Below are 13,304 nucleotides of genomic sequence, written 5' to 3'. Positions count from 1 at the left end.
TTTTGGACATATGTAGTATGTCCGATTTGCTCAACTAGGTAACCAATCAGTTTTAAATTATCTTCTTCCTTCCTTATCTTCAGGAACAGAGGGGATGGAACTTAAAGCGGGAGTCCGCCGGGACTCCGCGTTTTTTTTTTTTTAAAAGCCAGCAGCTACAAATACTGCAGCTGCTGACTTTTAAAATAGTGACACTTACCTGTCCAGCGCGCCCGCGATGTCAGCACCCGAAGCCGATCTCTCGATCGTCTCTCGGGTGCTGCCGCCGCCATCTTGGGTATGGGAATCAGGAAGTGGAGCCTTTCGGCTTCATTTCCCGGTTCCCTACTGCGCATGCGCGAGTAGCGCTGCGCAATAAGGATGGTCCCCGCTGTCTCTGGGATCCGTGTGTTTCCCAGCAGGCAGCGGGGGACTTTCGGAAAGGGGCGTAGATTCTGCGGAAAGGGGCGTACCTTCTGCAGAATCTACGCCGGAAGTGGGTGCAGATACCTGTACTGTACAGGTACCTGCACCCCCCTCCCCCCTGAAAGGTGCCAATTTTGGCGCCGGAGGGGGGGAGGATTCCAATGAGCGGAAGGTCCACTTTAGGGTGGTCCTCCGCTATAAGGAGGGTACGGGGCAACAAGTGACTGCAGATGTGGAAGGTGAGGGGGCAGATAGAAAAGATGATCCCAGAATATTCTGGTTATTTTCTTATAGATTTGTTTCTCTGTATAACGCCTAGGCACACATTTGTATATATCCTGCTTTCCATATGTGGCATGGTATGCATTTCTACATTTTAGTACTAGAAACCGTCTCCTACCAGGATAGAAGTCTCAAGTGAGTGTATGTTGTAATGTTATGTGCAGTACGACCACTGTTCCTTTCTATGATTGTGAGCTAAGGCTGTACAGCACTGCGGTATATGTCAGAGCTATATAAATGTGTAATAATAATAGTTAATGACTGGGGGGGGGGCATTAGAGTGTAAGCTCCTCTGGTACAGAGACTGATGAGACCGGCTGCATACTCTCTATACAGCACTACGGTATATGTCAGAGCTATATCAATATATAATAAAGTGTGCGACTATGGTGAGACATTAGAGTGTAAGCTCCTCTGGTACAGAGACTTTTATGACTGGCTCAGTGTTCTCTGTATAGCACTGTAGTATATGTCAGAGCTATATAAATGTATAATAAAGTGTTTGACTATGGTGGGGCATTAGAGTGTAAGCTCCTCTGGTACAGAGACTGTTATGACTGCCTCGTTGTTTTCAGTACAGCACTGCAGTATATGTAAGAGCTATATAAATGTATAATAATAATGGTGTGTGAATGTGGGGGGATATTAGAGTGTAAATCATACAAACATACAGATCATTAATAAAAACATATTTACACAAAAATAAACAATAACTAAACAAAAACAAGTGTGCTTACATCAGCAAGTAAAGAAAATCATTTCCTGACAAGATAACATATTAACCACTTTCAGACCGGACCATTTTGCTGGTAAATGACCAGAGGTCTTTTTACAATTTGGCACTGCGCTGCTTTAACTGGTAATTGCGCGGTCATGCAATGTTGTACCCAAACAAAATTTGCGTCCTTTTCTTCCCACAAATAGAGCTTTCTTTTGATGGTATTTGATTGCCTCTGCGATTTTTATTTTTTGCAATATAAATGGAAAAAGACCGCAAATTTTGAAAAAAAATGATATTTTCTACTTTTTGTTATTAGAAAAATCCAATAAATTCAATTTTAGTCATACATTTAGGCCAAAATGTATTCAGCCACATGTCTTTGGTAAAAAAAAAGTCAATAACTGTATATTTATTGGTTTGCGCAAAAGTTGTCACATCTACAAACTAAGGTATGTTTTCTGGAATTTACGCAGCTTTTAGTTTACGACTGCCTATCTCATTTCTTGAGGTGCTAAAATGGCAGGGCAGTACAAAACCCCCCCAAATGACCCCATTTTGGAAAGTAGACACCCTGAGGAAATTGATAAGTGGCATGTTGAGCCCATCGAATATTTTATTTTTTTGCCTCAAGCGATTGAATAATGACAAAAAAATAATTTTTTTTTTTTTTTTTACACAAAGTTGTCACTAAATGATATATTGCTCACACATGCTATGGGCATATGTGAAATGACACCCCAAAATAAATTCTCTGCTTCTCCTGAGTACGGGGATACCACATATGTGGGACTTTTTGGGAGCCTAGCCGCGTACGGGGCCCCGAAAACCAAGCACCGCCTTCAGGTTTTCTAAGGGCGTAAATATTTGACTTCACTCCTCACTACCTATTACAGTTTTGAAGGCCATAAAATGCCAAGATGGCACAAAACCCCCACAAATGACCCCATTTTAGAAAGTAGACACCCCAAGCTATTTGCTGAGAGGCATGTTGAGTCCATGGAATATTTTATATTTTGCCACAAGTTGCGGGAAAATTACAAACTTTTTTTTTTTTTTTTTCCACAAAGTTGTCACTAAATGATATATTGCTCACGCATGCCATGGGCATATGTGAAATGACACCCCAAAATAAATTCTGCTGCTTCTCCTGAGTACGGGGATACCACATATGTGGGACTTTTTGGGAGCCTAGCCGCGTACGGGGCCCCGAAAACCAAGCACCGCCTTCAGGCTTTCTAAGGGCGTTACAGTTTTGAAGGCCATAAAATGCCAAGATGGCACAAACCCCCCCCAAATGACCCCATTTTGGAAAGTAGACACCCCTAAATTTAGGGGTACACTAGTGAGACTAGGTAATAAATGGCGGGTGCCCTGAAACTATAAAAAAAATAACTAACCAACCAGCGTCACCTGTAACAGTTATATGGTGATCACTGGTGAAAGGGTTAACTAGGGGGCAATCAGGGGGCTTTATGCGGTAGTATATGGGCGTCCCTGGCGCTATAAAAAGCTGCGGCGAACCTAAATACCTACCTGCCTAACTAGCGTCACCTGTGACACTAATACAGTGATCAGAAAAACGATCGCTTATTAGGCTGGGTTCACACTGGAGTGATGCGGGAACGCCACGAATGCGCGGCGGGTTCCCGCATCGCATGCCTCCCGGCGGCAGTTCACACTGCCCTATGCGAACTGCTGGGAGTGTCAGTGAAATGTTAATGACACCCCCAGATCAGTTCGCATATCGCAGTGCGATCTGCAAACTCGGATCGCATGGTGTGAACACCCATGCGATCCGATTCTGCTGCGGACCAAAAAAAGGGTCCCGTGCGAATTTGCGGCGGGTGCGGCGGGTGCGACACGAATTCAGCCATACTATCTGTATGGCTGAACTCGAATCGCACAGAGATCGGATGTGATTTGCACTGCAGTGCGGTGCGAATCACATCCGTTCTCATAAACCGCTGCAATGTGAACCCAGCCTTAGTGACACTGGCGACAGGGGGTGATCACGGGGTTAAACCTTTATTGGGGGGGTTAGGGGGGTACCTTAGAACTAAAGGAGGCTAACCCTAACTGCCCTAACAGTTATTACAGTCACAAATGACACCCGCCGGGTGATCAGGGGGTTAAACCTTTATTAGGTAATAAATGGCGGGTGCCCTGAAACTATAAAAAAATAACTAACCAACCAGCGTCACCTGTAACAGTTATATGGTGATCACTGGTGAAAGGGTTAACTAGGGGGCAATCAGGGGGCTTTATGCGGTAGTATATGGGGGTCCCTGGCGCTATAAAAAGTTGCGGCGAACCTAAATACCTACCTGCCTAACTAGCGTCACCTGTGACACTAATACAGCGATCAGAAAAATGATCGCTTATTAGGCTGGGTTCACACTGGAGCGATGCGGGAACGCCACGAATCCGCGGCGGGTTCCCGCATCGCATGCCTCCCGGCGGCAGTTCACACTGCCCTATGCGAACTGCTGGGAGTGTCAGTGAAATAATGACACCCCCAGATCAGTTCGCATATCGCAGTGCGATCTGCAAACTCGGATCGCATGGTGTGAACACCCATGCGATCCGATTCTGCTGCGGACCAAAAAAAGGGTCCCTGCGAGTTTGCGGCGGGTGCGGCGGGTGCGACACGAATTCAGCCATACTATCTGTATGGCTGAACTCGAATCGCAGAGAGATCGGATGTGATTTGCACTGCAGTGCGGTGCGAATCACATCCGTTCTCATAAACCGCTGCAATGTGAACCCAGCCTTAGTGACACTGGCGACGGGGGGTGATCACGGGGTTAAACCTTTATTGGGGGGTTAGGGGGGTACGTTAGAACTAAAGGGGGCTAACCCTAACTGCCCTAACAGTTATTACAGTCACAAATGACACCAATGCAAAAAAATAAATAAATAAATAAATAAATAAAAAGCAATTGGTGTCACTGTGACTGGGGGGGCAGGGGTAATTGGGGGGGTGATCGGGGGGTAAAGGGGGGGTGTGAGTGTGCCTGGCATGTTCTACTGTATGTGTGGTGTGTTGGTGCAACTCACCGATCCTCTCTCCTCGGTGCCGGAACGAAAAATACCGACACGGAGGAGAGAATACATCACTTCCTCTCCTGTGTTTACATTACAGGAGAGGAAGTGATGTCACGGAGGATTTCCATTCGTCGAGAGCGATCGCGAGGGGGTGGCCATGAATGAATGGCCGCCCCCTCATCCCGGATCGCTCTCGAAGGAATGCCGACCGCCGCAGGCACCGGGGGGGGGGCCCGATCGGGCCCCCCACCCGCGGGCAGGCAGGGACTTATATATACGCCCATATGCCTGCCCGTGCCATTCTGCCGACGTATATCGTCGTGCGGCGGTCGGCAAGTGGTTAAGAAACATATTTTAATGACAACAAAAAAGAGACTAAAAAACCCTGAACCTCAACTTAAACACAATCCAGGCTAAGAAACATTTTGAGATTTAATCGCCATCAGGATGCGAGTCCCTTAACTCCACATTTACGGCACAGCTTAGGTTGACCAGGATAGAAGACAGTAATCCTATCTCTACCAATAGATCGCCGCCATTAATAGTAAAAAAATAAAAAATAAAAATGCCATATATCTTTCCCCTATTTTGTAGACGATATAACTTTTGCGCAAACCAATCAATATACGCTTATTGCGATTTTTTTTTTTTACCAAAAATATGTAGCAGAATAAATATCCAAGAAAAAAGGGGAAAAAAACTGCGCTAAGGTAAAAGAAATATATGAAAATGTGTATAAAAAATATGTGTGAAAAAATATGTGAAATATTTGTGAAATAAAGATGTTCAGCTGCGGCTCAACTGTGTCACATAAATACAGGATGGATAAAACAAAATAATCATAAGCCGCGCTAAACAAATGCTAGCAACTAAAAAGGCAAAGTGCAGTAATATTAGAATGGTTATACAGGGTATGGCAACCCTATACATATACGTGATGCAAAGCACACATGTGTAGATATATCAAAACCCAGAATTTAGCTAGTATAATTTAACATATACGTATACAATAAGGTTTTTTAGCACAAACCTCTAAAGACATAAATTTTTTTTTAAAGAAAAACATAAACACCCAGTGTGCAAAAAATAAGTCCGTGTATAAGAGCCACCAAAATGGTTGACATAGAGCTGTACATAGAAATCTTCTATAGATAAACCACAATATTCATAGAGGTTCACTGTTAGATCCAAACTGGAAAACGTTGTGTTCAATCCACCACCAACATATGGTAAGGTTTACTGCTTACCAGATAGACATGACCCCCCACTACAGAGGGTCACACGAGGCTTATGGAGTTAGACGCCACTTCCAGCCAAGGGGGGTTCCTCAAAATCCTCCTGATTCCACTGCTCCAAAGGATCTTGAAAAGGGGACTCACTCCCAGATACTTCACTTTGAGGTCCAGAGGAAGAACTCAAAGGCAGGGGCACCAAAGATCATAAAGGGAAAAAGAGGGTCTCGAAATAGTGTAAAACCCTTTATTTATAAAGATAAAAAAGTAAAAATGCACTTACAAGTATATAAAAGAAAATAAGCCTTAAGTCCGTGGTACCGGCCGGACGCACACAGACAGACCCGTTCTCCTGGGACCCGTCACAAACACGAGGTGATAAGTAGCGTGTACCGTTCAGCCCTAAACCGATGAAGACATTTTTTTTTATTTTTTTATTTGGAATATTTATTATAGCAAAAAGTACAAAATATTGTGTTTTTTTTTTTTTTCAAAACTGTCACTCTCCTTTTGTTTATAGTGCAAAAAAACAAAACAAAAAAACGCAGAGGTGATCAAATACCACCAAAAGAAACCAAAAGAAAGCTCTATTTGTTTGGAAAAAGGGACATAAATTTTGTTTGGGTACAACATCACACGACCACGCAATTGTCAGTTAAAGCGTCGCAGTGCCGTATCGCAAAAAATGACCTGGTCATTAAGGGGGAATCTTCCGGGGCTGAAGTGGTTAATCACTACTATAGATCAAGTATTTGCAAATGGTAAATAAATATAATTTAGACATTGTCTTTTGTTATCCTACCAGCAGATGGCAGTGTGGTTGAAGCTATGGTTGTGGATACAGTGAAGGAGGGCGTCACTTCAGGGGAAATTGCAGCCGCTGAAGCTGGAAGTGATGAAGATCAGACAGGAGAAACGGCACAGCAGAATCCCGATGAGGAAGCAGAAGGTAAACTTACATATTGATAATTTATTCTTGACTTGGAAGGGTCTGCACTACAAACCCACAGACCTCGGCTCACCTCCTGGGCGTCAAACCCTATCATTATGTCTGCTCTGATGGGAGCGGCAGTCCCTTACTTTGTAGGTCTCCAATGTGCGGCATTCTCAAAAATAAAACCATCTTCATAATTCCCACCTGTTGTATTTCTTGTGTTTGAGGGCCTAGTCACCACCAGCCGCAGAGTCCCCCATTTCAGATGGCCCTCACTTGTATATTAATCCGGCCCTTTGGAATAAATTGCAAATGCACAAAAACCAATAAGCTCTTCCTACCCGTAGTCTGTAGATAAACATTACCCAGCATGATTGCCAATGCTGAGGGAACCTTCACATTTTGAGAGGCCGCAGTGAGCACAGTGCCAGAGTGCTGCCTGTTAGACCCTCCTGTCTCTGACCAGAGTGATTCCCGACCGTCCGATCGATATGTCACGGATGACAAAGGGATCAGATGCAGGCTGATGGCTTAGTTTGCAAAATAAGCCTTCAGACTGCAGATGCCACTGCAGCCTGAAGATGGCAGTGTGCCTCTGTTTAGAACTGTATTGGTTAGAAACAATTACAGTATTAAAAAAATAAATCATAATAAATCTATATATATATGTTAAATAATGTAAAAAAATATATATTTTCTACGTTTGCGTGCATTATGTAGCCTATAAGACAAAAGATATAAATCTATGATTTATTTATATGTACAAATTAGAGCTGCACAATTAATCGTCAAGAATCCTTATCGCGATCTGGACTAAAGTGTTTCAGAATTCTTTCAATGCAAAGAATTCTCTCTGCTCTTCTGAAGCCACAGCCCTCAAAAGAAAGGAAGAGAAAAACTGGGCAGCCAAGAATCAAAACATTCTTTATCAGTTGAACTTAAGTGTAAACATTGTAACAATTTGTCAAAGGAATAGACTTTGTGTGTAAGTGAAAAAAGTTTAACCACTTAAACACTAAACCTTTTTCTGACATTTGTTGGTTTCAAATTAAAATCATTTTTTTTTTAGCTAGAAAATCACCTGCAAACATTATATATATTTTTTTAGTAGACACCCTAGAGAATAAAATGGTGGTTGTTGCAATATTTTATGTCACAATTTATTTACACAGCGGTCTTTCAAATGCAATATTTTTTGCTGGGTTTCTGCAGATTTTTAGTGTATAAGCACCCTGGAAAAGCTCATGTCTTTCAAAATGCTCATCAATATGCAAAAAAAGGCATTTGTTTAATAATGCAAACAGTAGCAAGTATCATAAATATATGACTGTAAAGGGTTAGAGGTAAAAGGGCTCCTAACTACCAGCAGTGACTAAGAAGATCATCTCCCCCTGTTGGCTTCTCTCAGCAGTGACTAAGCAGATCAGCTCCCTCTGGTGCCCCCTCCCAGCAGTGGCTAAGCAGATCAGCTCCCCCTGGTGCCCCCTCCCAGCAGTGGCTAAGCAGATCAGCTCCCCCTGGTGCCCCCTCCCAGCAGTGGCTAAGCAGATCAGCTCCCCCTGGTGGCCCCTCCCAGCAATGGCTGAGCAGATCAGCTCCCCTTGTTGCCCCTCTCATCAGTGACTGAGCAGATCAGCTCCCCCTGTTGCCACTCTCAGCAGCGACTAAGTAGCTCAGCTCTCCTTTCTTTTCATTCTGGAACTTACTTAGCTCACCCTCTCCCTCCAGCATTGACTCGGCAGTTAAGGTCATCCTCACCATAAACCTTTTGGGTATTTGTTCTTTTTAATAAAAGGGTTTTAACTTAACTTAAAGTTTGGAGGAGGGGTGTGAATACTTTGGTTAGTTAGCACAGTAATCAAGGTGGTATATTTTTATGTCTGTATGTCTGCTATGAGATTGTGTTTGTGGACCTAGGCCAAATACCTGAGGCATTAGCCAATGAACAACCGAAGCCAGGAGAAGGCGAAAATGAGGAGGAGGAAGAAACAGAGGAGAAGATCCCAGAGGACTTCTACTATGACTATGAGAGTATCTGCTCCCAGCCGTACATCACCCCAGACTCAGGAATACCAAGTGGAGTCCTCCAACTCCTGTATCCTTCTATTATGAGAATGAAGAGTCTATTCTACTCCACAGGGGTCTATAGTATTTATAAAGGCTAAACAGGGGTCCATAGTCCAGGTGTATCACCCCCCGAGAGCAGGTAGGATCTGTTATACAGAAAAACATGGACCAGGTGGGTCATCTCCTGTAGGATCTGTTCTACAAAGGAACTTAGCCTAGGTGGATCACTCGCTATAATCTTATGGTAGAGAACAGGAATAGTTCCCTAGAAAATAATGCTAATGAGCAGAGGCACATAGTCCAGGCGGGTCAACTCCTGTGTTCTTCCTGTAGGGAACAGGTAGGATCTGTTGTATGGGAGGCATAACCCAGCTAGGTTATTTTCTATAGTGTTACTATAGGGAACAGGTAGGATCTGTTGTATGGGAGGCATAACACAGCTAGGTTATTTCCTATAGTGTTACTATAGGGAACAGGTAGGGTTTGTTGTACAGGGAACATAACCCAGGTGGGCCACTTTCTATAGTCTCTCTGTAGAGAATAGGAATATTTCCCTAAAGAATGTTGTGCTGATGTACAGAAGACCATAGTCCAGGCGGGTTAACTCCTTTATTCTTCCTGTAGAGAACAGGTAGGAGCAAGCAGAATATGTTGTACAGGGAGGCATAGCTCAGGTGGATCACCTTCTGTATTTTCTTTTAGAGAATAGTGCTGCTGCACAGGGAATATATCGTAGCCCACAAGGGTCACTTCCTGTATTCTTCTTGTGGAGAACATGTAGGATCTATTATACAGGGGACCATAGCCCAGGTGAATCATCTCCTGAGAATAGTGCTGCCATATAGAGTAACATATGCCTGGTAGGTCAGCTTCTTTGTTCTTCCTGTAGAGAACAGGTAGGATCTGTTGTACAGGGGATGTTGTCCAGGTGGATCAGTTCCTGTAGTAGTCCTGTAAAGAACATGTAGGTTTTTTTGTACAGGGGATGTAGTCCAGGTGGGTCAGTTCCTGTAGTATTCCTGTAGAGAACATGTGGGGAATGTTGTACAGGGGATGTAGTCCGGGTGGATCAGTCCCTATAGTCTTCCTATAGAGAACATGCAGGATCTGTTGTAGGAGGGATGCAGTCCAGTTGGATCAGTTGCTGTCGTCTTCATGTAGAGAAAAGGTAGGGGTCCGTCGTACAGGAAATGTAGTGCAGATGGATAAGTTACTGTAGTCTTCCTGTAGAGAGCAGGTAGCGTCTGTTCTACAGGGGATGTAGTCCAAGTGGATCAGTTCCTGTAATCTTCCTGTAGAGAACAGGTAGGGGTCGGTTGTACTGGGGATGTAGTCCAAGTGGATCAGTTCCTGTAGGTTTCCTGTAGAGAAGATATAGGGTCTGTTGCATAGGTGGATGTAGACCAGGTGAATCAGTTCCTATAGTCTTCCTGAAGAGAACATGTAGGGTATGTTGTAAAAGGGGATGTAGTCCAGGTGGATCAGTTGCTGTAGTTTTCCTGTAGAGAACAGGTAGGGGTCTGTTGTACAGGGTATGTAGTCCAGGTCGACCAGTTCCTCTAGTCTTCCTTTAGAGAATAGGTAGGGTATGTTGTACAGGGTGATGTAGTCCAAGTGGATCAGTTCCTGTAGTTTTCCTGTAGAGAATGTGTAGGGTATGTTGTAAGAGGGGATGTAGTCCAGGTGGATCAGTTGCTGTAGTTTTCCTGTAGAGAATGTGTAGGGTATGTTGTAAGAGGGGGTGTCGTCTAGGTGGATCAGTTGCTGTAGTTTTCCTGTAGAAAACATGTAGGGGTCTGTTGTATAGGGGATGTAGTCCAGGTGGACCAGTTCCTGTAGAGAACATGTAGGATCTGTTGTACAGGGGATGTAGTCCCAAGTGGATCGGTTCCTATAGTCTTCCTGTAGAGAACAGGTAAGGTCTGTAGTATAGGGGGATGTAGTCCAGGTGAATTAGTGTCTGTAGTTTTCCTGTAGAGAATGTGTAGGGTATGTTGTACAGGGGATGTAGTCCAGGTGGATCAGTTGCTGTAGTTTTCCTGTACAGAATACGTACCGTGTTTCCCCGAAAGTAAGACAGTGTCTTATTTTCTTTTTATCCCCAAAAGCCCCACTATGTCTTACTTTCGGGGTATGTCTTATATTGGAAAAAAATCCCAGCATGCAGAGCTGCACTGCGCTACAGAAGAGGACTACAAGTCCCAGCAAGCAAGGCTGCACTGCATTACAGAGGACTACAAGTCCCAGCATGCAAGGCTGCACTGTACTACAGAGGAGGCCTACAAGTCCCAGCATGCAAGGCTGCACTATGGAGGACTACAAGTCCAAGCATACAAAGCTGCTATGCTCAGCAGAGGAGAACTGTAAGCCCACACAGCCCGGTATGTTGGGATTTGTAGTCCTCCTCAGCTGCATCTTGCGGTTACATAATAAGAGCTGCAGAGAATCTCTTCACACCCCCCCTCCCCCTCCCCCTCCTTGGTCTCTCTCTGTATGACCAGCACTGACCTGTACCAGGAGGACACAGAGCCAGTGACACCTGTCGGCAGTGATCCGGGACCTGGCGCAATAATCCCCTTCTCTGTGGTTGTGTCGCGCCGTTCTGATCAGTCTCGGGCAGCGGCTGTCACTCACAGCCGAGCAGAGTGAAGCCACCTCCCCCTCCCCTTGTATGGCTACACAGTGCTGTGTATGGAGGAGGAGAAGGAGGGGGAGGCGGCTTCAGTGAAGCCGCCTCCCCCTCCTTCTCCTTCATGGACAGCACTGTGTAGCCATACAAGAGGAGGGGGAGGCGGCTTCACTCTGCTCGGCTGTGAGTGACAGCCGCTGCCCGAGACTGATCAGAACGGCGCTGTCTCTTCAGTCGGAGGGGGAGGGCGCTGGCCTGGCACCCCCCCCATGGTGTGGCACCCGGTGCGGCCCGCACCCCCCGCCCCACCCTTAGTACGCCACTGGAGGCGGCAATACCCCCGTGTTTCCCCAAAAGTAAGACATATGTCTTACTTTCGGGGTATGGCTTATATTAGCCGACCCCTCTGAAACTCCCGATACGTCTTACAATCGGGGAAACACGGTAGGTGTTGTTGCGTAGGGAAGTGTAGTCAAGTAGTCAAGGGGGATCCGTTCTAGTAGTCTTCCTGTAGAGAACAGATAGGGGTCTGTTGTAAAAGGGATGTAGTCCAAGTGGATCAGTTCCTGCAGTCTTCTGGTGAAGATTAGAACATGCAGGTTCTGTTGGATAAGGAAATGTAGTCCAGGTGTACCAGTTCCTGTATTCTTCATGTAGAGAACAGGTAGGGTCTATTTCATATTGAGGATATAGTCCGGGTGGATCAGTTCCTGTAAAGAACATGTACAGGCAGACAAAATTCTCTCATTTGTTTCCTCAATATATCTCAGACATTCGTTTGGTTATGACTGCAAAAAAAGAGCCAACCTCCATTTACTGGATGACCAGACACTGCTGTATGTTGCTGGTACCGTGATTATCATCCTAACCCTGAAGACGCAGGAACAGCGATATCTGAGGAGCAGCAGTGGTGGGGGAATCGGAGCGGTCACAGTACGTTTTTTTTGGATCATTTTAATCCAGTAGAGTAACAAAGATATTTTATAGAAGACAGACACTTGATTTAGTTTGTTTTTTTGAGGAACAGTTAAAGGAAATGCTCACAACATTACAGTGACGGCTGGTGCTCAAAATTATTGGGGGGGCGCAAACTGAAAAAAACAAACAAACATCAAGTGCAGCCTCACTGTGCCCATCAAATGCAGCTACTGTGCCATCAAATGTAGCCACTGTGCCATCAAATGCAGCCACTGTACCCATAAATTGCCACCACTGTGCCATCAAACGCAGCCACTGTACTCATAAATTGCCACCACTGTGCCCATCAAATGCAGCCACTGCGCCATCAAGCGCAGCCACTGTACCCATAAATTGCCACCACTGTGCCCATCAAATGCAGCCACTGTGCCATCAAACGCAGCCACTGTACTCATAAATTGCTAGCACTGTGCCCATCAAATGCAGCCACTGCGCCATCAAGCGCAGCCACTGTACCCATAAATTGCCACAACTGTGCCCATCAAATGCAGCCACTGTGCCATCAAACGCAGCCACTGTACCCATAAATTGCCACCACTGTGCCCATCAAATGCAGCCACTGTGCCTTCAAGCGCAGCCACTTTACCCATAAATTGCCACCACTGTGCCTATCAAATGCAGTCACTGTGCCATCAAGCGCAGCCACTGTGCCCATAAATTGCCACCACTGTGCCCATCAAATGCAGCCACTGTTCCATCAAATGCAGCCACTGTGTCATCAAATGCAGCCACTGTACCCATAAATTGCCACCACTGTGCCATCAAGCGCAGCCACTGTAACCATCAATTTCCGCCAGTGTGCCCCATCAATTGACGCAAGTTTTCCCCATCAATTGCCACCAGTATGCCCCATCAATTGCCACCAGTATGCCCCATCAATTTCCACCAGTGTGCCCCATCAATTGCCACAAGTTTGCCCCATCAATTGACGCAAGTTTTCCCCATCAATTGCCACCAGTATGCCCCATCAATTGCCACCAGTATGCCCCATCAATTTCCACCAGTGTGCCC

At 45.2% G+C, this 13,304-nt stretch overlaps 1 protein-coding gene across 5 annotated transcripts in view; it reads left to right on the top strand.

The window, feature by feature from the left end:
- Positions 1-13,304, top strand: part of CFAP44 (cilia and flagella associated protein 44) — a 98,379-nt gene that overhangs the window by 6,117 nt on the left and 78,958 nt on the right. For 4 of the 5 annotated variants that reach the window (XM_077479686.1, XM_077479685.1, XM_077479683.1 and 1 more), the window contains exons 4-6: positions 6,491-6,634; positions 8,537-8,714; positions 12,086-12,248. In XM_077479686.1, the coding sequence (XP_077335812.1) occupies positions 6,491-6,634; positions 8,537-8,714; positions 12,086-12,248 (485 nt within the window). The remainder of the gene's footprint in view (positions 1-6,490; positions 6,635-8,536; positions 8,715-12,085; positions 12,249-13,304) is intronic. The other variant, XM_077479684.1, reaches the window with a different exon arrangement.

Source organism: Lithobates pipiens, unplaced genomic scaffold (assembly GCF_037356315.1).
Source record: "Lithobates pipiens isolate NorthernLeopardFrog02 unplaced genomic scaffold, aLitPip1_a1.2 Scaffold_16, whole genome shotgun sequence".
Lineage (NCBI taxonomy): Eukaryota > Metazoa > Chordata > Amphibia > Anura > Ranidae > Lithobates > Lithobates pipiens.
This window is presented reverse-complemented; position numbering and strand designations above follow the sequence as displayed.